At 43.4% G+C, this 24124-nt stretch overlaps 1 protein-coding gene across 5 annotated transcripts in view; it reads left to right on the forward strand.

The window, feature by feature from the left end:
* The window catches only part of AGAP1 (ArfGAP with GTPase domain, ankyrin repeat and PH domain 1), a 506008-nt gene that overhangs the window by 327784 nt on the left and 154100 nt on the right, over positions 1 to 24124 (forward strand). For all 5 annotated transcript variants that reach the window (XM_059393776.1, XM_059393772.1, XM_059393773.1 and 2 more), the window contains exon 11: positions 8575 to 8743. In XM_059393776.1, the coding sequence (XP_059249759.1) occupies positions 8575 to 8743 (169 nt within the window). The remainder of the gene's footprint in view (positions 1 to 8574; positions 8744 to 24124) is intronic.

Genomic DNA, 24124 nt, shown 5'->3' on the forward strand with positions numbered 1-24124 from the left:
TAAATATGCAGATTTAACCGGTAGCTTGCAGATTTGAGTCTTCAAGCTTTTAGAGTCAATAGGACATTGTCTTATGGGGACGCAGCATGGTAGTTCATCTCTTGACCCAGTCCGTATCATTTTGTTTTCCATTTTTGGTCTTTTTAGTGTTCCTAACCGTAGTTAGAATTCTTGCAAAAAGGTAAATAAGTCAAACCCATTGGTTTTTTTCTCTGGCAGTAAGTCACTACAGAGGAGAACTCTCTATGGTAGAGGATGGACGTGGGGGGTCACAAGAAATATTCTTCCTCTTCTACCAAGAGATTGAATTCCATTACGATATTTTATAAATATTTTCTTCTGTAGCTCATAACCCGGTTACTGGCTTGTTGCGAAGGTCTTGCAAGGAAGAGAGGGATGGAAGGCCTGCCTCTTCTCAGGTGTGCCTGTGGCCCCAAATGGAAACCAATCAAGGTGGCGATTTATGTTCATTAAGTGCTTGTCAAAACTGAAAAATTTTCTAATCAACAGCAATCTAGCGGCGGCCCCCTCGATGGCTGGGAGTGCCACCTCGGCCGCATCGGCTCTCTGCCTGTTACAACTCTAGGCGAAAATCCGCTGATGATTACATTAGGCTAAGCTGCGGAGTAAATGAACCGTGTCTTATTTAGGTGCCACTAGCTCCAGCGTAGGCCTGCCCCGCGGGGCACTGGGTAGCGTTTTATGGCTTTAAAATTAGTGTAGCTTCCCATTTGCTGCAGGGTGCTGCATGTTATGCCTTTGAACTCAATAAGCAAAGGGAAGGGGGCCTTTTGTTTCCCCCCCCCCGTGTTTTTCTCCCTTGCATTTTAGCAGTTTTGTTTTGCATCTTTTCCAGACGGCATTTTGCAATAAAAATGTCTGACTACCATATACATGCCTCCCCCACAAAAAAAAAAAAGAGAGAGAGAGAAGAGAAAAGAAAGAAAGGAAAGTGGAGGGGGAGAAAAATAAAAAGTAGAACATAGCAGATGTCTGCGGAGGACAGTTTTTTTTTCTGAGCTCGGAAATGAAAAGTCGCTTGGCAGGTCACCCCTCATGGCTTATCATGTCAGGATTACTACCTCAAGTAGTAACAACACCTTGAGCTCAGGGAATGATCATGTCAGATCGGAGGGCAAAGATTTCAGTATGTTGACTGGACAGCAGTAAGGAGAGCTGTCGTTTGGGAAGGGCTCTGGCATTCTCTTAAACAGTTTGCAAATGATCTTCGTCCATCCTTAGAACTGTCCCATGAGGCGGGAACTGTTCATCTCCCTATCTTAAAGATGTGGAAATGGGGACCAGGAATGATTAAGTAGTGTGCCCCAAGTGCAAAACTCCCCAGACCCCAAGGCTGGATCCCGGGCTGGTTCCAGAGGCCGTTCTCTGGCCCGAAGGAAGCTGACTTTGTCCTCTGCAGACTTCTTTAGTTGAGGAAATTAGAATGTTAACGGACATGAAGCAGTAGCATCAGGGGAACAGAATTATTCCTAGAAAAGCAATGTGTCAGAAGAAAACACAGGTGTGGTGAGCGTTCAGTATGGGGAGAAATCCTTCAGTGTTCTGGTAGGCAACAGTGAATGTGGGAAATTTCTGTCCTGCACTGGGTTAAATGGCAGAAGAAAAGGTGTAGTGATCATTAGCGCCCCCCTGAGGACAGACTGTGTGTGCTCTCTGTCTTAAAAATCTGCTTTTTGAAGAGCTATGTGTTCTAGCAAATTCACCCCAAGAAGTCTGAAGTTTTAAAGAGCTTCAGATCTAATATCGCTATGCTGAACATTCCTATCTCACTAAAAACTTCCCAGATATAACTGCTGGTCCAGTTGTTTCAAGCCATAATTAATTATTAAAGTACTCACATAGCCAAGGAACAGTGCCAGCTCCTTGAAGTTCATTGCAGTGAAATTTCACTCATGCTTGCCTTCGGAAGAGGCCTACAGTGACTGGGAAGACAGGAAGCCATTTTCATACCCGACACATTCATTTTGTGTGGGCTGGGTTTGAGCACGCATGGGTTACAACTGGGTAATATTCAATTTGAACCTAAAATGAGGAAAATCTTTCTTGCAGTGTAAAGCTCAATATGCTAGGTCAATCAAGACAGATACAATCAGGAAGCAATAGGTGTATTCATAATTCAATTTGGAGTTTTCTGCTGTTTTGATTTATATTATAATAACCTATCCCCCAGGGCTGACGTTGGACTTCAGCCCACATGTGTCAGATGCTCGCTGGCAGAGGGGCCTCTAGAGGTTGGCCCTGGCTGTGTGTGGGAGCTGTCCATGGTGCATGAAGCGCGCTGCCCCTGACCCCCGCCCCCCCGTGACACTTCCCCAGCCTTCCCTTCTGCTGGGTCTTCCATGATCACGGGGCCCACTAAAGAATCTGCTGTCGTAACTGTTGCATTTGTCCCGGGCACCAGGTACCTTCTTCCTGGGGTGGCCACGCGTCACGTTGGCGTGTACTTACAAGCCAACGTTGGTCAAGGGGTCCTTTCAAAGGCAGATCCAAAAGCGAAACCCTGCAATTCTGTTGGCTGTCTGGGGAAACAAAAATCATCTCTCCTAGGGTTTTCCACTTTGAAGCTGCCTCCTACCTTGCTATTGTGACTGGCCCTTTGGAGAGAAGGAGAAATTGTCTTCTTTGAGTTATATGATCTGAAAGGACATGGCCAGAAGATTCCTCCTAGTTTTACGATATTTTCATAGTATTTTTAGGGTATCGGTTTCGTGCGCTCCTGTGACTGTATATGAGCCTATTGTTTATTATTCAGAAATGTTGGACTTGAACATTTGCTTGGGTCTCTTTGAATGGATGGTATTATGTGTGTCTTTATAGATTAGTTTCCTTTGAAAATAGTATTAAATGGAGTTGGGAATAGCAGTGCATTTAACAATGGCTTCTCTTACATACTTTTTTTTTTCTGAGCCCTGAAGTAAGGATTTTTTAAAAATAGAACTTATACAAACTATAGTTCCTCTTTGAACCTGGACATTCATGAAGTACAGTGAAAATTGGAAGAATGAGTCAATCCTTTCCTCCAGGAAAAGACAAACAAATCTGAAGAACATTTCTGGCATCTCTGCAGAAGCCCAGCTCTCATTCTCTTCCCCCAGTTGTGTGTGTGAAGCTGTTGCACACTCGTAGCTCTTGGCTGTTTTGTGAATATTGAACTGGGCCAGTGGTTCTTAACCTTTGGGCCTCAAGACTCCTTTACTTTATTAAAAATAACTGAGGAATCCTAAAGGCCTTTTGTTTCTGAGGGTTATATCTTTTTTTTTTCAAGTTTTTTTTTATTTAAGTCATTTCTACACCCAGAGTGAGGGCTCGAACTCACGATCATGAGACCAAGAGTCACACACACCTCCCACTGAACCAGCCAGGCACTGCATCTGTGGATTATACCTAATTGATACTAAGCATGTTAAAAATCAAAACTAAGAAAATTTTAAAATACTCATATAATTTATTTAAAAGAATAATAAACCACCCTTCTGTGATATATTATTTATTACATAAATAACATTTTTATGGAAAACACATTTTCCACAACAAAAGGAAATCTTGAGAACAGTAGGACAGTCTTACTGTTTCCATTGAACTGTCTTGCTGGTTGAATGACCTTCTGTGTGACACCATGCATGGGTCATTTCAAAAACATTGCTTAGGGACGCCTGGGTGGCTCATTCAGTTAAACATCCGACTCTTGATGCACCTTAGGTCTTGATCTCAGGTTTATGAGATCGAGAGTCCCATGCTCAGAAGGGAGTGTGCTTGAGATTCTCTCCTTTCCTTCTCCCTCACCCTCTCCCTCTGCATCTCCTGCTGTGTGTGTGTATGTGTGTGTGCATTCTCTCTCTCTCTCTCTCAAATAAGTAATTGAAAAAAAATTGTTTAACTGAGATATGCAGCTTTCCAAATGGAGACACTTTCCATCATATAATATCCAGAAACTGTTTGGATTTATATCACCATCTGTCTTGTTGGGAAAGAGTGTCAGTTTTGGAAAGTGTGAAGCTCACGGTGAGAGATGCAAGTTGCCAAGATTCTCATCCTCACCGGAAACTCGGGTTCTACACCAGCCACAGATACTGTCCACTCTTTTCCCTGCAGTGGTCATGCTGTTCATTTCAAGAAAATAGCTGCCAAAAGCCCAAGGTTGAATAGTCATATAACGTCTGACATATCATTCTTTCAAGTAAAAATAGGTCCCACCAAAAAAGCAGCTAGTTCAGCTCGAACCTCAGACAACTGCAGAAGTATGTTTCTGTGGGACACCCGTCCCCTTCCATGTGTGGCACCAACGCTCACACACGCTTGCCCTGTCATTACCCCAAAAAATTAAGAAGATATGTATGTACTTCAGGGTTGAAATGTTTAAGAATCAATAGTTGCCCTTTTTTTTTTTTTTTTAATTTGACACAGAGAGAGAAGCAACAGCAGTAGGGGGAGCGGCAGAGAGAGGGAGACTGATACTGGGCTTGATCCCAGGACCCCAGGATTATGACCTAAGCCAAAGGCAGATGCTTAACCCACTGAGCCACCCAGGTGCCTCAAGAACATTCTTAAGTGAAACTTTGTTTGTTTTTATTTAGAGAACATGGCAATGAATACTGACAAGAGGGACTAGTGCAGTTTGGTTCTGCTGCCTGGGTTTATGGTCTAGAACCAGCAATTTTAGTCACCAGAAAAACAAATTTCAGCTCTGGAAGAGGCGAACAGTGTCTTGGGATATTTTAAAGGTAGTCTGAACCTGTGAACCCCCGGATAGTGTATCAGGGACCACACTTTGAGGACTGCCAAGCTAGGTCATGCAAAGAGGAAAAATTCAATATATTGGCCACAGCAAGTATTAGTTTGTGCTAACAATTATCTCACCTAGACAAGCTGTATTACATGTTAATATATTAAATTTCTAGGCATTTATGTATAATTAGAAACCAGAACTTATTGGGAAAACATCATGGGCACAAAGTTTCTGTGATTTTTTTTCACATTTGTGAAGATGAAGGGTCTCCATACTGTATAAAAAATCTGTGTTAAAATCACAGTGGTGTTAATTGCATTATCTGTCCTTGAAGATAGTCTCAAAGCCGTGTGTTTGATTCAGATGCTCTCGTTCTGAGATGCCAGTCATACCATTTCTACATTTGGAGTTGGCTTTAAGATCTTGTTAACTGCTTTTGGTAACCCTATGAACACATCAAGCAAACCCATCTTTCAGCAGACAGCCAAAGGTAACGTCGGGATGGGAGGCAGTGAGAATCAATATAGTAAGAGTATTTTTAGGGACTATTGATGGATTGCTGTATTTTGAGCTTAAGTCCAACGCCAGATGCCCCAGAGCTGACTAAGATGAACTCACCATTTACTGAGTACCGTATAGTCCATCACGCACGGAGAGGGCTCTGAGATCGCCAGGCCAAGACCTCCACACCTTTCCCTCTGCGGTTTTGGGGAAAACGCCTGGGTTCCAGCAGCCTCATGCTGTGTTTGGGTGAGGGCTTACTCTCCCTGCCAGAGTACTGCATTAGCCAGTTGATGACCTCGAGGTCCTGGTAACGCATGACCATGAGACTGGAGGACAAGACTGTCAGCCGCAAATCAATTAATTCTCCAAGTCCGGAGAGATGCCGTCCACCACGGCACTAATGACTCCGCGGCCCTCTCTGAAGGCAGCCCCCCAGAAGGCTGGAGCCGCGTTAAACCGTGCTTCTGTCAGCAAGCTGGAAGCTGTGGGTCTCTGACACGGCTCTCAATTGCTAGCAGGTTTCTCTCATTGCACCTCATTTGCATCTGGGACATCAATTAGCATGTTTGTTGAGGCTAATTGAATGAAACTCAATCATAGCTCTTAATTGCTTGACTATGTGAAAAGAAATCACATTAATGCAGCTAATTAAGTGTACGGCAATAGATGCAACATAATTAGGAGCGAGAGGTAAAAAACAAGGGTTGGCAAAGGTGCAGGAGTGGGCTTGCGGGGGGCCGCAGTGCTCCGTTCCTGAGCTCACCGCACGTTCGGCAACGGGTCCCTTTGCTCCAGCGCCTGCTTGGAGAAAATAATCCGCACGATGAGCATGGACAACTTGAGAAGAAAAATGCAAATAGGTTTGCAATTACTACTTTTTCAAGCTGTTGAGGGGCAGGAGATAGCACCTCTGGGGGGCCTGGCTCTTGAGTGGGCCCCAGGGACTTGTTAAGTGCTGTTTAAAAGTACTTGGCTTTGAATTACCCTCATGCCTTGTTAAAGGGTTTTTTCCCCTTTTATCATCGATCAGCATTTTCTACAAGGAACAGGAGAAGGGTAGTATCTGTAACATTTGCATATCAAAATCAAGCTTGCTGTCTTTACTTCACCCAGTGAGGCCCCTACCTCAAACCTGTAGGGCCGCGTGTCCCACTTCTGAGGAGGCGACATTGGTTAGTGGTCCTAGCTTTAATTCCTCAAGTACCAAGCTGGGGCAAGATGAAAAGGCTGGGTTCTTTCAAAAACAGAAAACTCAGTGTCGTTTCTCTTGGGGGAAACTTGAAGCCACAGACACGCGCCTTTGCATTCCACCTGTTTCCGAAGCACCATAGTAAAGGGCTTTTGTCGATTAGGAAGTGCATTTTGTAAGGTTTGTAAAACTGTTAGTGGCTTGCACTATAAGAATTGCCAAGTTTATATCCTGGTTTGTTTTTCTTAGATCTAGCTCCTCTGAAGTTTTGGTGTCTAACTCAAGCGAGAAAACAGATTCCCTGGCCCATGCTGAGCCAAAGATAAATGTGTTCCCTTGCTGCATTGTAATCCAAAAAGCAGACACTTGGTACATTTCTATAATAATTTTAAATAAAATATCATGGTTATTGTATGTTAAAACATGCCTATTAAAAGAACCCATGCTGAGGCTTTAGTCACTATCTGATTAGCCTCATTTTAGAGCCCATAAGCAATAAATGCTCAATTACACTCCTGTTATTGTATTTTAATTTGTTAAGAATTGGCATTAAAGAAGAAAGTTATAGCAAGTTGATATTTTTGAAAGAGTAACTATGCAAGAATGAATTCATTATGTACAAGCCTTAACTTTGGTGTTGAAGCTTAGGTTGGCCTATTTTCAGTGGCTATTAATGGAAGTAAGTTAAAGATGTTTAAGAACAACATTTTTTTTTTTTGTGGATGACCTTGACCCTCAGTCCTAGACTAACCAAGGATCACTTCCCTTCTGCTTTTTGTTCACCATCCTCAACACCCTGAGCTCATTCATGAGGTTCCATGTATTTTTTCCAGTCTGTCTTATCCTTCTATCTAATTTAATGGTAACAGCCTTCTGTCTTTGGTCCACATCCTTTCAAAACATAGCTCTTTCATGGTTAATTATATTTTGGGGAGTTTCCCAAGCATCTTGACTTTCAGGTGGAGTCTTGGGTCTGTCAAGATGGCGGAGGCGAACGCCAACCAGCCTGTCCTGCAGGGGCAGGTTGCATCAGGGCCTCTGCTCCTGGCTCCCATGGCTGACAGCAGCTCTGTGGATCCCACTATATCTCTCTGGGTGGTGACTGCTGACAGAGGCCTAGCCTCCCCACTCCCATTGAAGAGCTGGTCTGTTTCTGACCCCCTTGGTGCAGCTCCGGATCCTTTCTCTGCTGGTCTTTGCTCCCATATTCCTCCTGGTTCCAGCCTTGTGTAGCCTTTTGAACATTCTTCGCACGTGGAGGTCCAGTAATTCCTAATTCACCAGTAAGCCCCTCACTCTGGCCTTCATTTTCCTCTCCCATTCCCCCACCCAGCAACCAGTTCTTCGGTGGTACTTTACACTGAAATGTTGTCAGGTGACCTCCACAGAGACCATCACTATCCACCTAGACTTCCCCCTGGTTCTGTTAGCTCCTGGTCATTCACCTCCAGCATGGAAAGAATGGCAAGATAACTTTTTCTGGATACATTGAATCACTTGGAGAAACACAATGCTTGAGTACCAGACTTACTCAGTATTCTTTCTTTCTCAACATCCAGCTATTACACATCCATCCATAAGCTCTGTGTTTTCTCAGCACCATACCACCAACCTCTCAGACATTGTCCTGGTCCTTAGTGAAATCCTTGACCTTTTACTTAGTTTTCTCCTGAGCTCCCACCAGAGAGCTTCATTCTTGTCTAGGCGCTTAGTGGTGTTGCTATCTGAGACTGAACAGTTGTTACAAAGCAATTTCCTACTGCATGGAATTTTACCTGAAACTTAGACAGAGTCTGGGGTCCTAGTGTGCCATGTAATAAGCAGCAATTTAAAAAACATGATTTCACATGGATACTTATTTTCTCCAGCTGGCCTGTCCTCCACCAAGTGGAAGCATTTCCTGTGTCTCCTTGTATTTCCAGGGTCTGGGTTAGTTCAGGACACAGAGGCTGTGATTTCAGTATAATGATGATGCTACCATACTAGACGGATCAAAACCTCATTATTTTTAAAGTGCCTGCCTCAGTGGAAGGGGTCATAGGATTATAACTTATGGTGTCTGATAGAACCTTGTGTCCTAGATTGTACGAGGTCTTCTTTTTAATCTCTCTTGGATGTTTAACATTTTGAACAGGATTACATGCAGAATGTTCATGGTAAAGAGATTGATCTTCTGAGAACCACTGTGAAAGTCCCAGGGAAGAGGCCACCCCGAGCCACGTCGGCCTGCGCGCCCATCTCCAGCCCTAAAACCAACGGCCTGTCCAAGGACATGAGCAGTTTACACATCTCACCAAATTCAGGTAAGCTCATGGCAGACCCGCACAAGAACCCAGTGGTAGGTGCTGCTGGTCGCAGGACAGTGTGGAGCCTTGGAGATGAAGTGAGGTTAGAACCATAAACATTGTACTTTAAGGTTTAGAAACCTCTTCTCTTCTGTGGATGGTCATCTTCCCTACACCTGTGGTTCCGGGACTGCCAGCCAGCACATGGCACCATCTTGAGTCACAGTCTCACAAACCAAACCACGAGGTTTTCCCAGAGATGTGTAGTTGGAAGTAGAGTTTTGCATATGATTGAGGATTTAAGGGTCTTCTAAAGTATGTAAATGAGCTGTGAAACTATCAAGGGCTGGTGTGTATTTGTAGTGACTAAGTGGATGAAAGTGGAAGAGCTATTTGGAACAAGATTGAAAGGAAACTATTGGACCTCAACTTTCAATTCTCTTGGCTTCATATTGTTAACTTTTATGTCATTCTTTTACACAACTTTAATTTTCTTTATTCTCTTTTGAAAGGAGATTTGGTCTTTAATTCAGGATCACAGGAAGTGTTTCTCAAATCTAGATGTGTTTAGAAATTCCTGGCCATTGTGTGCAGTTGCAGGCCATTCAGAATGTCGTGGTTCATTTTGTGAGTCTTTGCAAATGGTTGCCTTCCGGCTTTGACCTTCCAGTGATTACTTATCAGAGAAAAGACCTGAGTCCTCCTTCTAACACACTTTAACACACAGGTTTGTTTTCTCGAGCAAGAAGTCCCTTTTTTCTCTTTGACATGCATCCAGTCTTTTAAAAACGAATTAACTGTTCTTTGGGACTTTCTGGCATAGACTCTGCTGCATTTTTCTCCTTCTGAGGTGTCAGGTGCTTTGAAAGACAGATCATGCTGACCCCACAGTTCTGTGGTATACACAGTGTTGGTTGGTGAAAGCAAGGTACTAGAAAGGGGCCAGAACTGGGGTCCATTGGGGCTCTACTGTGTGATACCAAGTGGCGTTGGACCGCTAACTCGGTAAAGTTTTACCACCATATTAGGTCCATCTCGCCTGGCCTGTGTGCACCACAGAAATGTGATTGCAGGTAAGATAATACATAGGAAAGTTTTGGGAAACTTGTAAAGTACAATTCAAACATCAGCTGCTATTAAAAATCCAAAGAAGTAGGGCTTTCTGCTAGGGAGACATCAGTTCATTCCAAAATGGTGGTAAGGTCTCTTATGACTTGCTGACCTTCCTTCTGAGACATACCTGAAATTTCCCTTTTCTGGATGGTGTGCTAACTCTGGGATAAGAAGAGAGAAAATAAGTACCCATGGTGGAAGGAGGGATTCTGTATTAAATGAAAAGCTGATATCTTCACTGCTTTGTATTTATTAGCTTTTTCAAAAAATATTTAGTGAGCGCCTGTCCTACGCCAGGAACTGTGTATGCTATGGGTGTGGAGACCCCAGTCTCCAGAACTTACACCTGAGGCCATCACCTTAAAATGAGCTCATTTTCCACTTCTTCTAACCCACCATGCCAAACCCACCCATTTTAGTCACGTGAACAAACATTTATGGCATATCTGATGGATGCCAGGCATGGTGCTGGGCTCTGGGAACACAGAAGATTAAGACTCATTTCTGCTGTTGAGAATCTTGGGCTCTGGTGGGGAAGAAAGACCAGCAGACAGGTAAAGGCAGGGCTCTGAGGCAGGCCACGGTACAAGTACACAGAGGCCTGAAGGTCTAGGGGTGATGGGTCCAGTTTACCCGAGAAGGTGGACCAAGGCTCAGGGCTTGGAGGGTGCCTGTGCAGAGTGTAAAGAAAGGATGGATGGGAATCTGCCAGGCACAAGGATGAGGGAAGAGCCTCAGTGATTTGAAGGAGTTTTAAATACATAATGTTTGGAATTTAGAGTTTTTTTAATCTTGAGACTTGTGTTCTTTGGTGCTGAACTGCCCCTTGTTTTCCTCAGAAAAATGTAATGTGGGGCGCCTGGGTGGCTCAGTGGGTTAAGCTGCTGCCTTCGGCTCAGGTCATGATCTCAGGGTCCTGGGATCGAGTCCCGCATCGGGCTCTCTGCTCAGCAGGGAGCCTGCTTCCCTCTCTCTCTCTCTCTGCCTGCCTCTCTGCCTACTTGTGATCTCTGTCAAATAAAGAAATAAAATCTTTAAAAAAAAAAAAGAAAGAAAGAAAAAAAAAAGAAAAACATAATGTTTGGTAAACAAAATACAAAATGCCTTGTAACCTTATCATATGCGTGGAGTGGCTCATGTCCTGTGCCTTGGCTAAAGGAGCATTCCTTTAGCACCTCCTTTCTCTCGAATGCCCTGGCATTGTGTGGATAGGGGGGTTTGGGATTCTTTTGCACAGAATCCCTTTCCCTGCTCCCACTTTCAACTGATGACAGCACGTTCTTCCAACCCTTAGCCAAGTTAATTCCTCTTAAAGGGAACCTGGTTAATGTGTACTCTTCCTCGGATCACAAGTAGGGACATGTTAAGTGGGGCTGTGACATCATAGGAGCACAATACCACTTTGGGGAAAGACAGTGCCTCGTGGTCACAATGGTGCTCAGGGACGTAGCTTCCTTGTCTCTGCATGCAGGTGACTGCATCAGCTGGTGACCCTCTGTCCCCTTGTTCACATGTACTCTCTCACGTGAAGAACAATTTTAACTTGAAGTATGTTGATGTTATTTTAAGTGGCAGACTTTGACCTAAAAATAGGTACTATTTCAGCTATTTTAGGGCTGTTTGCCAAAGAACTTAACATGCTACTTAACTGTATTCTTCTTTCTCAACTCATTTGATTTCTGCTGTTTTGTTCTAGAGGTTCGAGTTAACATGGAGATGTTTGTTTCTTTTTATGCTTTTCCTTTTTATTTGTTTTCTTATCTCAATTACCGGAATAGAGCAATGTTTTGTGCCTTCCCTTCTTGTAACTTTATCACTTGTGTAGACGTGATAATATGCATGTACCCAAATCCTTGTGTATACCATTTGTTACTGTCTTAGGACAAATGTCCCTAAGTGAAGTGACTCAGTCAGTGGTTAGATACCAAGATAGTGGTATGCATTTCCAAAGTAATTTCTGGAAAGGTTTTGTTACACAAGTACCCTTCCATCTCTAAAGTAAGTATCCATTTCACCCACACATGCTTGCTAGCATTGCTGTTATCATTTTGGAATCTATACTAAAAATATCTCATGCTTTGTTTATTTGGATTTCTTCAGTTAACACTAAAGTTGACCATTGCATGCCTGTTGATACAGATATTTCTTACGTCACAATTGTTTAGATGTATCTTTTCCCATTTTTGTATTTGGTGTTTGTCTTCTTTACATGTTAAGGATATTAATGCTGTATAATATGTTCTATAGGTATTTCTTCAGTTTATTATTTGCTTTTTAAATTTTATGGTCTAATTTACATATAGAGGTTTTCCCTTTTTTAATGTATAATCAAGAATATATACATATAATCAAATTATAAGTCTTAGTTCTGCAATTTCTGCTTTAGATATTTAGAAACCCTTTAGTAATAATCCTGAAAACAGATCACAATTCATAAATATATATTTCTGAGTTTTGCAGTTTTCTTTTTGTTTCTTTCTTAAGAATATTTAGCCCTGAATCCACCTTTAATTTGTTTGCATCAATTATACACAATAGGAAATCTAATTAAACTCCTTTTTCAAATAGATAACTAATTGTCCTTTCTCTGTCAAACTGTTTACTTATAACTGTGTGTGTCACCTTTATTATACAACTAACTCATTTAATCAAAATCACTGTGCTTCTGGGCTTGGGAATCTTTCAGTTGACCTATTGTTACCATTGTGTTACCATGTCTGGATTTACCACAGTTTCTTAGGTTTATGATTCAATTTATATCTGGCAGTAATATTACTCTGATTTTACTGGTGTTCTTGACTATTGCCACTCATTTATTTTTTCCAATAAACTTAAGAGTAACTTGAAACCTTCTCCTTTCCCCGAAAAATAATCACATTGTGACTCATTGACAGTGCTTTTAATCTATCAGTTAATTGGGGAGGAACTGATATCTTTACTATATTGAGCTTCTTGTCATGGAACACAAGCCTTGCCCGATTTATTCAAATCTAATATATATCCCTCAGTAAAATGTTAACACTTTTCTTCATTTAGATGTATCATGTCTATCCGTTCTGTTAGTTTATAATTTTTGATGAAATGTGAAGCTAGTGTTTTGGGGGAGAGGGGTTGGAAGAGGAGGGGGCTGTCTGTTATCTCATCTACTTTGCAAGAAATAAGAAAGCTCGGGGTGCCTGGGTAGCTCAGTGGGTTAGAGCCTCCGTTTTCGGCTCAGGTTATGATCCCAGAGTTCTGGGATCAAGTCCCACATTGGGCTCTCTGCTTAAACAGGGAGCCTGCTTCTCCCCCACCTCTCTCTGCCTGCCTCTCTGCCTACTTGTGATCTCTGTCTGTCAAATAAATAAATAAAATATTTTTTTAAAAAATAGAAATAAGAAAGCTCATAGTCTTTATGTTTTTTATATCCAGTCATTATATTGAACTCTATGTTAGTGGGAATATTTATTCAAATGTTTCTCTTGATTTTCTAGTATATGATCTTAATGCATCTCACATTTCAGATATGATAATGCCTAATTGTATGTCTGTGTTGACTTTGGAATACCTTACTGCTTTTCTTCCTGTACTGCTCGTGTACCATCATTACTGGGTCGGCTGCATGTATGCCCAGCCCCGAATAGTGCTTTGGAGGTTTCATGGGCAGTATGAGATCTTCCCTTCAGAGGCCTTGCACTCTGGTGGGGGCGGAGGAATCAGAAGATAAACAGATAAGACCATTGAAGTTGGTGATCAATGCTCAAGGGATGAAGGGGGCAACTGGATAGAAAATCACTGGTTGTGGTGGTGGTCTTATGTTATTCCTAGTATTGGGAAATGCCTCACCAGTCTTGGAATGTTGATTGCATTTCAGACATCAAAATGCTGGAACTGTGATGATGTTCATATCATATTTTGACCAGGGCTTAGGGAAGGGGAGGAAAAACACATCCAAGTAGCTGCCTTGTGTACTGATAACTGAGCCTGGGTCTCCCTTTGGGGCCCACAAGTTACGCAGAGCAGAAGAACTGCAGTGAAGGTGGGGAGGCCCCACACTCTGTGGGGCAGCTGCGGAGGGCAGGCGTGGCGGGTAGAGGGACACATTCCAGAGGAGCCTGCTATAGGTGTCCCCCACCTCCAATCCGATGGGGACACTGATGCTTGAAAGAGAAGGGAGTGGCTTAGGGAGCTCAGACATCCACACACAGAGACAGAAAGAAATGACAAGGAAAGGCAGTCTTGCCGTGAGGGACGTCACTGATGCACACCAGCCTGCCCACGAGCCCTGTGCAGTTGATCTAAAATGAACCTCCCAGTCAGCTTGGGCCACACACCTTCCAAAGGCTGCAGGGCCAGCCCCTGCCTCTACCTGATGGACTGGCGGGCACACGTTCACAAATACGTTGCATTTGTGGAAACCAACACATTTGTGGAAACCAACACTAAAAATGAGAGAAACCAAGATAAACTGCAACTGATCCTATAAGAGAGTGAGAGGTGGGGAAGAAGGAAGACTTAAGAGGCTAATTATTATTGTCTTCGTAAAATGAAACAAAGTTTACATGAAAAACCTGGGGATAAAGAGTCCTTGAAAATTAAAGAAAAATTGATTACAAAAAGAAAAATGTTTTTTTTTAATTTTAAATTCAGTAGATAGGTTCAGTGCTGTAAAGATCATGGCCAAGGATACTGTTGGTGATTGTACCTGTGATAGCAGAAAGCACACTAGAGGTGATGAAGGACATGTTAGTGTCTTCCATCTGAAGAGCTGAGTGTCAAGTTCAGGGGAGAGGAGACTCTGCAAACACAGATTCCCAGAAAGCATCCCAGGCAGGAAGAGAGCATGCTTACCTATTGAGAGGGAACTATTCCGGCCTAGGGACTTCGGAGCAAACACCATATGCTAAAAGACAATGGAAGAATTCCTTTCTAAGGACAAATCATTTTGAACCTAGAAGTCTATGAAGGGCCAAACCACTATCAATCAAGTATGGAGGAAGAAAAAATTTTTTAGATATACATGGATACAGAAACAAATTACTTTTTGAAAAATTACTTAAGCATCTACTCCAGCAAGAAAGAGGAGGAAGAAGAAGAATCCAGGAGATAGTTATTCAGGCCTGGTTAAATTTCCCCTTCCTGATCACATCTCCCCCTTCTTCCAAGGTCACTCACTCAGGATGTCCATGACAGTATCTGCCTTTCCTGGTGCTTTTTGGCTTGGAACCCACGTCACCATTCTAGTCAGAAGCCACATTTTAGTGAATCCATCCAACTGTAATTTCAGGCATACTTCCAGAGAAGACAGTCAGATGTCCCACAGTATCTTCTGACAGGAGTTGTCAGCCAGGCTGGTTTTGTAGAATCGTATCCACCTACAGTGGAATACTGAGTTGTGTCAGGTCTGGATGTTATTCTGACAGTGAAGTAACAACAGGAAAACGTAGTGGTCCACAAAAGGGCCTTGAGAGGCAGAAACCCTACATTGAATATCACCTTCCCCATCTTAGGACCTTATGCAGATGAACACCGGTTTTTTCATTGCTGCCGTGGGTAGTGTACCTACTTCGCTCTTGGGAGTGCACCTTTGCAAAGTCCAGCAGTCCAGGGCCAGTCTCTAGATTCCATCAGGAATCCATCGTATTTGTTGTACTTGTCACTGGTGAAGAAAAGGAAGCAAGGGGACAGAAATTTTGCATGGATTTTTTCCATGCCGGGCACTATTGTTTCTGTCACCTGTGTGCAGCCCTCATGGGTCAGACACACTAAACCCATGCCCGACCCCCAACAGCATTCCCTCTGTTGTGGTGGGAGCGGAGCTCTGCGGGACCAGCCGGATCTCCATGGGCACCGGGCTCCTAGGCCATGTCCCCCCGACTCTTTATTCCCACACTGCCCCATTTTGGTCCGAGATGCCAGATACCTCCCTGTCCCAAAAGCGTGTCTTTGTTGGGTATTTGGCATGGTGACTGTGTTTTTATCCTCAGCAGAGCAATGTGTAGGCCTTTGTCGCAGGAAACCTTGCCCCCTCCTCTTCCCTCCCTCCCTGCGCTTCAGGCCCCCAGCGGTTTCAAAATATTAAAGCCTCCGGGAGGGTTGAGGCTGATTTTTCGGGGTTGGGGGCGGGGATCTCGATGTGTTTTGAGTATTGAACTGCCGTTGACATCTAAAGTCTCAACCATGCTGTTTTCCTCCACACTTCAGTAATCAGGACATCCAGCAAACCCATAAAAAACCAAACTAATAGCATGAATATTCAGTGACCTAGAATACTAATTATTGTCATGAATATTAATGTGATCGGACTTGCTTTTTCCTCTCCTCTTTCTCTCCCGTCCTCTTTCTCCCTCTCTCCCTCTCTCTTTTTTTCCACTTAGCCGGCTCTAAAGATGGGTCATAATGAGAGCATTTAAGAGGGAGCGCGCTCTCCGCCGTGACAGGGACTGGGGTAATAAGGAGAGCTTGATTAACGCGGTGCACTTGGGGGAGAGATGAGAGGCTTCACGTGGGCCTGTTCGGGGGAGGCAATGAGACACCGGCGGCTCTGTTGCTGCTCCCGGAGATTAATGAGGCCTAAGAGTGCATTAGGAACAGTGACAAAGGTTTGATCTAATGGGCTCAGCCATTTTTCCTTTGAGTGACAGACGCACAGAAGTAATTGGCTGTGCAGAATGGCAGCTCATTGGCGGTACTTAAGGATACATTATCCCCGTTGTGTGGCCCGCAGAGGCTGTTTATCAAAACTGCTCACACTGCAGACGCCGAGCCGCTAAGCTGCTGTTACAGTCGTAATAGCTATGAAAAAATAAATAAATAAATAACGCAACATCAGAATTAGATCCGTTGTCTCCTAGAAACAAAGTTTTTCTTTGTTTAGTTTCAAATGGTCTAGAAAACATTTTAATAACTCCAGAGTCTGCTCTGGGCACAGAGGGAACCGCATGGCTCATGTGTGTCTTCTGGGTCGTGGGCCTCCCACAAGGGAGGGGACCACCCCCCTATCCCGACTGCTTTTCGCTGTGTTTCTGCCTCAGTCACCCCTTCCTGTCGCACACTTTGGACTTTGTTTGCCACGTTAGTCTGATTCATAAATCGGGTCCTTTTCCTAAACACCCATCTAGCCACTTGGTAGAACGCTTGCAAATAAAAGCCTTACTGGTTGAGAATTATTTTGCTAAAAAATAATAAATAAATTTTAGCCAAAAAATTGATTTTTTGCTAAAAAAAAAATAATAATGATAATCTCCTTCCACAAACCAGGGTTTACTTGGAGTAGATTTGATGGCTTTTTAATAACTCATTATTTTTAGGGAAAGGAAGAAATATTTGGGGGCATTTCTTTCAGACCCAAAACATCAGGAAGTGTGCTAACTCTGTAACTAAAAGAGACACTAAAGTTACTACTCTTCAGAAGAGTTGCACCATCTTCAGCTTTTGTGAGAAACACATTCTTATTGCTAGCTGTTTCTGTGTTTAGATGTTTCTACCACTGAGGTTTAGGCAGATTTCTGTTCTGTTGTTTCCATCCTGAAACTGTAAGCTCTTTGAGATGGAGACCATTGCATCCTTTTCTTTGTTACCCTCTCCTAGTTTCGTGACCTCACAGTTATTTTATCATTAAGCATCTCTGCCCAGGAGAACTATAAGGGATGATCATTGAGGCTAAGCACTGTTTGCTTTCTTTCGATGCAGCACTCCATGGGCAGAACCGTTGGGGAGGAATTCAGGGATAAATCAGAAGCATGCTTTCCAGTTTAAGGAAACCTCCTTCAATTATTTGAACCCTAAGTGGGGTGGTCTCTTCTGAGAAGATGACAAAAGCACCTTGATCTTGATGATTTCCATTTAAAATACTCGGGATACTGAGCTATCTTTCACTCTGGGGACAGATATTCCCGTAAGTAAATAAAAGTTGCTTTAGAAACTTTGTTCCCCCTTTCAGAAAAGTGCACGTTTGGTGAAGAATAATGTTTTGGCTGTTCCCGTGATGCTTTCAGCACCAGCAAATGGTCTGCATGGGAAGAGCTGGAGGAAAGAGGGTCCCTGAGAAGGACCTCGTCCTTCAGGAGGGTGGCTGAGTGCTGTCTGGGGCCCGGGGAAAGAGCCATTCTGTGATCGAGCCAAGCCCATGACTGGCTTCCTTGCTGCATGCCTGCTCCCACTCAGGCAGGGGTGTTTTCAGAGTAGTCATGACGTTCACCATATCCAAACCAGGTGGGCCTGGTGTTTGGTAGTTACCGCTTATTAAGAGAACATTTGTCTTTCTGGAATATTCTGGGGAGTGGTAAAAGGCCCACCTCCACACCACAGCCATGATTTCTTTATAAGAGCTGACCTCGTAGGACCGGAATAGAGGGAAAGAAGTGAGCACTTCTGAGCATAAGCCTACATGACTGCCACAGTCTCCTTCCTGAAGAGGATAATGAATGTACTGACAGCCAGAGAAACCTGTTCTCAAAATGGATTTTGGGTAAAACACCTATTGTGTATATCACAATAAAGGAGAAAGAACATTTTCAAGACAGAACTGTCATCAAGTGCAAAAGAAGAAACTCAATGTTGGATGTAGTTGTTAGGAGTATAGTACCAAATTACAAAAATAGAGGAGAAGACACAGGCATCTTGGGCTTTATGTGTTACAAAACATGACTATGTGAACATGGTAATCATATTTTGTTACTTAGATTTTATTTATTTATGTGTCAGAGAAGGAGAGAGAGGGCAAGCCTGGGGAGCTGCAGAGGGAGAGGGAGAAGCAGACTCCTTGCTGAGCAGGGAGCCCGACACAGGACTCGATCCCAACACCTTGAGATCGTGACCTGAGCCGAAGGCAGATGCTTCACCGACTGAGCCCCCTAGGCATCCCTTAAAAGAAAATCCTTAGTTTTATTTTCCTTTTGTGCAATGTTGCTTATACTTTGTTATCACTGCATTGCTATAAACTCATTCATGTAGCCCATACAAGTAATGGGCAGTAGGCAGGCAAGCCCGATGTATGTACTATGTGAGTAAACACCTCAGAGTCTGTAGTAACAGGTGTTCCTGCCCCTGATAAAAGTGGGCAAGAAAGCGCGGGCATTGTTTTCACAGTGATGAGTGTGGCGCCGGAGAACTGGGAAGACATAGACTTTGTCTTTGGAGTAAATATATTTGGACTGATTTCTGGATATAATCCCTTAAAGTGAGCGCCTCCCTTCTCATGTGCTTAATATTTTCATCTTGAATTGTCCCGAACACCAGATTTATATCCATCTCCAGGATGCAGTGGTGGCCCGGCTGTGGCACGTGAGCAGGCCCAGGGCTTTTCCAGCTCCTCTTTCTTTCTGCACATCTGGTTGTACTATTCATCCACTGTTAGCACCATGTCCCAGGCCCATGGTTTCATTTCTTCTTTCCCTTTATAAATTGTGCCTCTGATGGCTTGGATGGACCTGGTTGCAATCCTTTGGAAATTCTGGAAGACCTGGAGTGGTAGGAGTGTTGTCACGCTGTCCCAGCACTAAGCACTGCCCAGGTCCATACAGCAGATGCTCAGGATGCCTTTGAGAGCATGCATGTTGGCTCATGCATTGTGAGGACGACTGTAATAGCCGAAGCAGGTGTGAGCAAGGGACACATGAGGAGACCCCAGCACAAGAAAGATGTAAGGATGACATTCATACCTTTTAGATTTTAAAGGCAAACAAAATTAGCATTATTGGCATTTTAAGCTTTTAGTAAAAAATAAACTAGAGAGAAAAGGAAAACTCACCATTGGTGAAATTAATAACAGCTTATATCCACAGAGGCTTTGTGGTTTACAAAGTGCTTTATACAATTTGATGTTTATATAAATCAGCCACATGGGGCATATTATTGTCATCATCATTAACGTTATATCCATTTTACAAATCATGAACTGAATTGTTTTCAAGATGTCCAGGTTCCATCATCTTTTGGCCAGTGGCCTCAGAAAATCAGCAATATATGCCACAAGTCAAAAAGACATTAATGCTATTGGACTGAGTAATGATTCTTCCAAGATTTTATCCTAAGGAAGAGTCTTAATAGAAGATGTCCTTTGCAGTTTTGTTTACTCCAATGAGAAATTGGAAATGAAGCTATCCAGAAGTAAGAAAATAGCAGTATGAATTGTCTGCCTTAAATCAGCAAGATGTCATATATCTAAAATTATGATGAAAATAATGGAACACATGAAAAGGATTAGAAGCCATAAGAAAGAAGTGTGATATAAAATTACATCATTCCTATGGCCATTACAAAGAAGAATCGATGCTCATGTTCAATAATGAGTTGATCTGTTACATGAGATTCTGGAAGTCTTCTAATTGACAGCATTCGTGCAAGGTAAGTTTTAAAGACATTGATACAACAAGAATGATTCGGTGTTTTTTTTCCTTGGACATCATAATCAGAACAAGGAGAAATCCAAGCAAAATGAACTATTTCTGCTTTTTAGGAAATAGGTGGGAACTGGTCCCAGGACTGTAGTCCTGAGTGTGGCCACACTGTTGTAGGTAGTAGCAAATACATCCACTGTGACCACCGGGTCTGGGCTCCATACATTCTCTCCTCTCTGGTCAGCACATATGGGCTTATATCCCAGTGAAGAGGTGCACCGCGATTCCCATCTCAGTAGTGGACGTGTTGAACGCACTCTAACAAAACAAGTGTCAGTTTATAACAATGCAGAATCCCGGACGCCTATGTCTTTAAGATACTGAATGTGTCCTTGGAAAAAATCCTCTTAGCCTCAAGTCCTGGATGCCAAAAAGGAGGGCAGATTTCCAATGCAAATAGTGCAGCGAACGGCCCTGCTCATAGGCACTTAAATCATCCGTATCTCACTTTTTATGGTAGTGTTGTGAATTATATTTCTTTTTGGGTTTATAATTGGAGGACGAACAGATGGCAAAGGCCTATTTTGAAGTGGTGTGGCCATTATAGTAGCCTCAGTCGCCCTGCTCCAATTCCAGCAAACTGGCCGTCTTGCTCGTGCTCAGTGGGGGCTGTGCTTCGGAGGTTTGCAAGGCGGCCTCATACCCCAGACTCCTCTCACATTGGAGGCCAGGTAGGAATGAGAATCCACCCCCAAAACCAATCTGTTTCTCAGTGTGAGGCCTCCGAGGATCAGGGAAAGCTCCTATCAATACTATGCTGTAATTACGATTTGTTTTTAAAAAGGTATAAAATCCCACAGTAGATACCAATGTCTGCATTGTACTGGGGCCTTTGTAGACCCCTCTCTGCGTCGTGCTCCCCTCATGCAAGGCACAGGTCTCTAACCTACTGGCAAGCACTGCTGCTCTTCTACAAGCTACTTTACCAGTAATTCAAATGCCAAATATTCCTTTTCCACTTTAAGCCTTTGAGAAGGCCAAGCTGTGTTTGTGAAGATGAACTAAAACGGAAAGTGCAGTGAGCAAAATTTTGTATTTTACAAGACATAATTGTTGATGAACCTTTATTTGAATGCTATGAAAAGCCTTATTTCAGAGTATATTTTTAAAAATCAGAGCAAGCTATTTTTTATGTAATAAGCCTATAGCTTAAAAGAGGCATTCTGTCTTTGATGGCATTTGGTGGATGAAAACAGTCATGTTCAATAGAAAACCAGCATCTTTTTCATGCTCGTTTGAGATCAGTTCAGGCAACATACTGATATTCATTCAGATATAAATGCCATAGTCACTTTGAAATGCAAATTGTTTTAAGAAAAATAGCATATGGTGGAGGTAAGTACCTTTTCAAATCAACTCTTACACTTTAGGGATAGAAGTAAAGCTAAAATTATTCTTTGGGAAGAATCTGGCGCTTTTGACACATGGAAGCTGGGCTAATCAGGGCGGCCCATAAGCACACACATATCCATATCAAGGAGATGGCGCTGAGACTCCATGGATTAGCATGGTAATGTAGCTGCCCCCTGCTAATCAAGGCCAGCAGCCAGCTGATCCGGAGATGGGGTGTTGGAGGAAGCACTCTGTCTGAGTTCAGAATGGGCCAGGTAGTCGACTGTGTATATCCCGATATTTGGGGAAAAGATACTGAGACAAACAACAAATAGGTCTTTTCATGACTCCCTTGCTGTGGAAGCAGCAGCTCCTACTGTGAAGGGCTGGGCTCCTCTTTGAGACTTCATATTGGTGCCCCTGTCTCCTCTCCCCCACCCCAACTCTGTCTCTCACACTTGCTGACCTGACCTCTGTATCCACAAACTCTTCAGATGACCCATTTTTAGCTTTTTTGGGAGGGTGAGATATATTATATCAATAGAACACACACAGAGAAAGTGCAAAATCCTGGTAGCTAAGTGTGTAGGTGGCCCGTCCTCAGGTTGGGAAGCAGCAGGTGGCCGCCAGCCCGTGCCTATACACACGCGTCTGAGGGTGGTTGCTATCCCATTGCTCTCTCCTAGGACTGGTTGCTTGTGGATGGTGAACTGTTGGGTGGGGTCACAGCCATTGGTGCTCGAGTTGGTCTTCTCCACACATCCTGTCTGTGAAGTTCGTCCTGTCGTGGCCATGTCAGCATCCGTCCTTCCTGCTTGTGGTGTTCCACCATATGGGCATACCACGGGGTGCCTGTGGTGGGGAGATGTCCTCCTTTGCTGGTTCGGGGCTGTTCCGAGGAACACCACTGCGAATATTCTTGTACAGGATTTCTGGCACAAGTGTTAGGCACTTGTGGGACTAACATTGGACTGAGTGTGTGACTTCCATCAGACTGAGGTGAAAAGGGAAACAGGAATCTGGGGAGAGAGGCTCTTATTGGACATCAGGTGAGTCAGAAGAGCATTTGGGTAGTCCCAGGATTGCGTGAGATCCCTCTTTCCACACTTTTCTGGAGGGGGGTGGTCTCCATTTCCAAAATCTAAAATAAATCTGCAACGTTTCATAAAGTCTCTCCCACACCCTTCCAGGGGCTGTTCTTCCTGCCCCTCAGACCTTCCTATGGCTCCTATATTCCTCGGCCTTGTGTTTTGGGCACACACGGGCTTGTCCAGTCAGATAGACTTGAGTGTCATATCTTGGTTCTCAGCCACACGAGTGAAATTCTGTAGCAAGATGGATGTGTGTTCGGATGAGGACCTGCTGGAGCCATTCAGTCTGACGGCCCAGAGAGGCCCCTCGGCCTAGACACAGCCGCTCAGAGCTGCTCCACATTTGAGGCTGACCCCGACTACGTTGAGAATAGTGTCCAGGTCCTCCCGTGTATCTCTATGGTCTTGGTCTTCCATGCTTGACTGCCAGGAATAGATCAGCTGTGGGCTTCTTTCACAGATGAGAACCCCAGATCCTCAGCCTTAATTAATAATATGTTAATGTGAAATGAATTACCATTCACTTGAAGATGTAGGCCTAGAGAACTTAGGAAATAAAGTGAGTTTAAGCTTAGCACCTCTCTTACTTGCTTTAGAAGCATTTTCAGAAGTGGTGAGAAGATCGCAGTGTGGTCACACGTAGGGCAGACTCTGCTGGGTGTGCATGTGTACAGTATAGAAGCAGAGGCTGGTGTTGCTTGACTGGTGCCAATTCGTGCCATTTTTTCAGAAATACAAATGAAATTATGCATTAGCCTTTTTTGGATGAGGGGTGTATATGTGTGTGTGTGTGTGTGTGTGTGTGTGTGTGTAAAAATAAGCATCAGAAATTGACATAAAATACCATAATTAGATCTGTAGAGTTATTTAAGATAATTCATGAAACATTTGGGGGTAGCTGGTTTCTTTGACTTATGGTTTCACTCAGAGCAAGTCGAAATGCCTCAGAGGGTAACCACTGGCCCAGGACTGCTCCCGCGGGGAGTGAGATGCTCCACAGGCCACAGTGAGCCACTGAGACTACTTCCATGGGGCCATGGAGCACTGGTTTGCGTCAAAGTTAAAACCTGTGTCTTCATGTGTTTACCTTTAAAGGCGAGGGCATGTCTGTGTTGATCCCCAAGCTATATATTTATGGCAAAAACGGGATTTTTAGCCCTTCATAATTTTTTTCTTACATACTAGTTAGTTGATCTTTTATTGTTTGGTGTTTAGAAAAATTTTAACTGACATTTAAAATTGAGTATATACGAGAGATTCGCTTTCTTGGGAGAAAATCAGAAACGTTTTACTTCTGAAACAAGTTTGTTCTTCAGCCAATTTTTGAAAGATTTTGTGACTCGCGGTTAGCAAAGATGAGGACTGGGCAGGCAGGTGTGTTCTCTGGCTGCTGCACTGGCCATTTGGAGAGCACAGGCACAAGCCCGCTGCTGCCAGATGCTCTTCATTTTTTCAAATAATGCCAGAAACCACAGATTTTTAAA

Source organism: Mustela nigripes, chromosome 3 (genome assembly GCF_022355385.1).
Source record: "Mustela nigripes isolate SB6536 chromosome 3, MUSNIG.SB6536, whole genome shotgun sequence".
Classification (NCBI taxonomy): Eukaryota; Metazoa; Chordata; class Mammalia; order Carnivora; family Mustelidae; genus Mustela; species Mustela nigripes.